Genomic DNA, 4,525 nt, shown 5'->3' with positions numbered 1-4,525 from the left:
CAACCTTTAACATGCAGACAAAAAGAAAACTAAGCTTAAAGTTGGCCAAAATTGACGATCATACATTTGACTTTTATCTATTTAGTTTATTTCTCCAAAAGTAGCACTTCTGTTTTAAAGAGGTAAAATAATAGGCAGTGTTTTAAACTAGCCATCCTGACATCAAATTAGACTCATTAGCAAATGACTCTTCCTCTCCCCCTCACTCTGCTCTCTTGTCTTCTTCTTTGTCTCTCTCTCTTTGTCAATCATGCTCACCTGCATCCTCACCTGCAGCTGCTGCTGGATGCCAAAGCCAACGTGGAAGGCTCCCTGCAGGATGGGATGGAGAACTACACGGAGACACCGCTGCAGCTGGCTGCTGCTGCAGGTACTAAGACACAGCAGGACTCCCATCTTCCTGCCCAACTGTATCACACCATGCTGTCAGCAGCAGCTGGCCATCTATACTCAGCTGATAACAACACCTGAGTGTCAGCATGATCAGTGGCTGAATTACAAGTTTAGAAGCTTGCTTCTCCTGGGGGCTGGAAGAATAAAGACAAATAGAGCCATGAATGTGGAACAAATGATGAAACGTGTGCTTCTCTCTCATCTTTCTCTCGGTCTCATTTTCGTTTAATCTTATTATTTCCGTGTGTGTGTGCGTGTTTAACTGAGCCAGTCATTTTTCATGTGCAGGTAACTTTGAGCTGGTGAGTTTGCTGCTGGAGCGAGGCGCTGACCCCATGGTGGGAACTATGTACCGCAATGGAATTTCTACTGCACCACAAGGCGATATGAACTCCTATAGCCTGGCAGCAGCACATGGGCACAGGTAGGTGACAAATGCATTCATGTTCCCTTCAACAGCAAACATACAAGCACTGTGTACTGTGTACTCTTATTTATGTACAAACACAACTTCCTTAGAGGACGTCTGTAAAATTAGCACCACAGGTCTTCAGTTTCCTGCATGAGTAACCTCCTTTTGTCTTTCTGTTGTTTTCAAAGTATTGTTAAGACGTAAAACTCTCCAAAACTATTTTAAAAGTTTGGCTTAACAAAATGGCAAAACTGACAGGGTTACACTGCAAACAGTGTACTCTGTACAATACTGTATTGTCTTTTAATAATCGATCCAGAATAGTTTCTGTTAGTACTTTGCTTTACGAGCTTATCTGTATAAACAGTCTCTGTTTTTGTGTCTTTGTCTTTCTTGCTGCCAGTAAGCAAAAATTGTAATTAGCAGAGAATTTTCCATTTGAATGATATGTTTCCACTTCATTTTGTGTCAAATTATGTGGTTGTTCTTGCAAAGTAGGTGGAAATCATTCTGAAATATAGACCTGTAAAATATAGCATTATGTCAAAACCAGCAGTTTTTTTGTTTGTTTTTGGTTTTTGCTAGTTATTTTTCAGGCTAGACAGCTGTATTTTTGGATTTTAAAACTAAAAGCATCTTTATTTATATTTTGCATGAAATTGTATAAAAGCCCATGTGTGTAATTGCTGTTTACCACTGAATATAGTATACTTTACATGCCACAAATATAAAGCTCTTTGTATAAACCCTCTGGATTTTTGTTTCTTCTTATGGACTCGTTCTCCCATTCATCAAAATGCAGCTATTTCCATTGAGCCGATTTATTTTAACTTGCCAGCAGACTACAACAGTAACGACCCCCAATTACTATCATATCATGTTTAAACCCTTCCATTTAAATAAAAAAATCTAGCCCACTTCTGATTCAGGGCCAGAGATGCAAACTTATTTTTGGTAAAAAAAAAAAATCAGTCAAATAGAGTCCTGAAATCCGTTCAGTCTAATCGCAGTTTTTTTCTCTGCTTTTGTTCTTTTGCCTTTTTTGATTTGTAGAAATGTGTTTCGCAAGCTGTTGTCCCACACAGAGAAAGGGAAAGGAGATGTCTTGTCATTGGAAGAGATTCTCGCAGAAGGCTCAGAGCTGGAAGGTAGAAGCATGTCTCAGATGGATCTGATCAGAACTGGAAAAGCCAAACTTAAAGCTCTGAAGGAAGCCATGTACCACAGTGCTGAACATGGGCATGTAGACATCACCATAGATATACGGAGTCTTGGTGGGTTTTCTGGAAATGCATGCATGCGACTTCTACAGTATCTTATATTGTATGAAATGTGTTTCATATTGGTGTACTTGTGAAACTTAGGAGTCCCATGGACTTTGCACACTTGGCTGGAGTCTCTGCGCACATGTTTCCATCAGCACCGCCGACCTCTGATCCAGGGTCTTCTGAAAGAGTTCAGCTGCATTGAGGAAGAGGAGTACACCGAGGAGCTCATTACGCATGGCCTGCCTCTTATGTTCCAGATCCTCAGAGCCAGCAAGGTACTGCCCTGTGTGTGTTTCCTGTTAACATAAAACACAGGCAAGTGTCACGACATATTGGATCATTACCGTAAAAGTAAGAACATTTTCTTCAGAGCTACACTTTAGTCTCCATCCTCTTAAGTGTCTGCTCTTCACTAAACCACAGTCATGTCCTCCTCTTTTTTTGTAGTAATGCTATTACATAGTGAGGTCATTAGCTTCACGGTGACCGACAGAGCCCCAGTGGCTTACTCAATATCTATTACGTAAAATGATAATGATTTCTGATAGACGCCCGTTCCTCTCTGTTGCAGTTTATCATATTAGGCCCTCGTCTCATTACTTCAGCTTAGGATCCCTTGGTAGGCAATGTTAGAGTTCACCCAGCTCATTGTTGTCCTTGTCCTGGCACTCATCTTAGCTTTGTCTACTGTGACTTAAGCTTGATAATGCCCTGATGGCATGATAGGTTAGCTGTCATTGCTGATATGAGAAAAAAAACCTTGCACAGTTTCAGAGTGTGAGTGTGCATACACTCATATAACTGAAATACACAAGCAGAGCCACAGAGACTCACGTGCATGGGTCTGATACCAGCAGCATACCTCTCTCACATGCACACATGCACATACTCATATACTCGTACACTCCAAACATGCTATGCTTCGCTGGATTGCTGCAGTGTCAGTCCTTGTTTCTGTCTTGGTTGATGTATGGCTCGGGCCACTGACCCTCATCTCTGAGAGAGGCTCTGCTTGCATCACCTTGAGGTCCGCAGACATCAAGGTACAGGCCGTTTGTCTTTTCTGTACCAGACACTCTGTTGCCATGTTCCTCTGAAGCATTCATTCAGCCTCTTAGTGTTTAGTTCATTTTAGATGACGTTGATTAAATGTAAATCTGTATATCTCTACCTCGCTGCTTCCCTATCTCTCTTGTCAGCATAGAAAATTTTGAAGACAATGCAGAAATACTTATTTGTTAGAAGTTTGTTGCATTCAAGCAGGATGACTGCACACATGAGGCTTGTGCTGTAGCATGCCTTACCTTCACTTTGCCTCTGCACACACACAAGTGAAAAGTTTAGAAGAAGGGTAAGAAAATCTCCTGTCTTTTCCTCTTAATCTCACTCCTACAGTAGCTCAGCCTGTCGCTGTATTTCCCACCACAGCAACCTCTAAGGACGTGTGGGTGTGAAAAATAAGTCTGATATCTATCTGATCCCCTTGTAATGTGTGAAATATCCATAAATACAAGTTTTACTGGAACGACTGCTTGAATGAAGTGGATGCTAAGCCTGGTAAGGCTTCAGAAGTTTAACCTCTCTTGGTATTTGCGTCGGGGCTGTTTGTGTGGGAGAGGCGCGCCGTGCAGTATGTGCTTATGCTCTTACATAACATAGACTCCTGGATGCTGGCTTAGCATGATGCATCCAAGGTGATCTCTTCTTACCCTCTTCTGTCACTCTGTCTGTGTTTTATCAGAATGAAGTGATCAGCCAGCAGCTGGCTGCGATCTTCACTCAGTGTTACGGCCCTTACCCTATCCCCAAACTGGCAGAGATCAAGAAGAAGCAGTCATCACGTTTGGGTGAGCATATTTCTTCATCATTTCATTTAATTATTAAAGTGTATTCACATACATACAGGCACGCAGCAGGAGCATCAGAATCATTTGTCTTGTCTTTTTTAGTCTGCCCTTACTAGTAAATGCAGATTAGAAAGTGTGCACGACACCATCTAGTGTTCAGAAACTGGAATAGAACTTTTCAGGTCAAAATTCCGAGCTGCAGAATTTTGAAGAAGTTGGAGTTCATAAACTCCAACTTCTTCAAAATTCTGCAGCTCGGGTCATAACTTGCACTCCGTTAAGAGCTCATATTACCCCAGTTCTTCAGCAGCTTCACTGGTTGCCCATAGAAGCCAGGATAAACTTTAAAATTGTACTTCTCACGTTCAAATGTATCCATAAATCTGCTCCTTCATATTTGTGTGACCTGCTCCATATCGCCACTGTTTCCCGCCCTTTCAGATCATCATCTGCTATTCATCTTACTGTTTTGCCCTCACACCTTATTACCAGAGATGGGCAGTAACGCATTACTGTAATCCGATTACTTTTTTCAAGTAACGAGTAAAGTAAGGGATTACTATTGCAAAAACGGTAATTAGATTACCGTTACTTTCCCGTAGGAA

The 4,525-nt window shown here is 41.5% G+C and overlaps 1 protein-coding gene across 2 annotated transcripts in view; it reads left to right on the top strand.

Annotated features, from left to right (window-relative positions):
- Nucleotides 1-4,525, top strand: part of btbd11b (BTB (POZ) domain containing 11b) — a 75,282-nt gene that overhangs the window by 67,635 nt on the left and 3,122 nt on the right. For both annotated transcript variants that reach the window (XM_005734846.1, XM_005734845.1), the window contains 5 exons: nt 277-370; nt 682-817; nt 1,859-2,079; nt 2,170-2,348; nt 3,815-3,920. In XM_005734846.1, coding sequence (XP_005734903.1) covers nt 277-370; nt 682-817; nt 1,859-2,079; nt 2,170-2,348; nt 3,815-3,920 — 736 coding nt within the window. The remainder of the gene's footprint in view (nt 1-276; nt 371-681; nt 818-1,858; nt 2,080-2,169; nt 2,349-3,814; nt 3,921-4,525) is intronic.

The sequence above is a fragment of the Pundamilia nyererei genome, unplaced genomic scaffold (genome assembly GCF_000239375.1).
Source record: "Pundamilia nyererei isolate P.nyererei 1_Seehausen unplaced genomic scaffold, PunNye1.0 scaffold00060, whole genome shotgun sequence".
Lineage (NCBI taxonomy): Eukaryota > Metazoa > Chordata > Actinopteri > Cichliformes > Cichlidae > Pundamilia > Pundamilia nyererei.
This window is presented reverse-complemented; position numbering and strand designations above follow the sequence as displayed.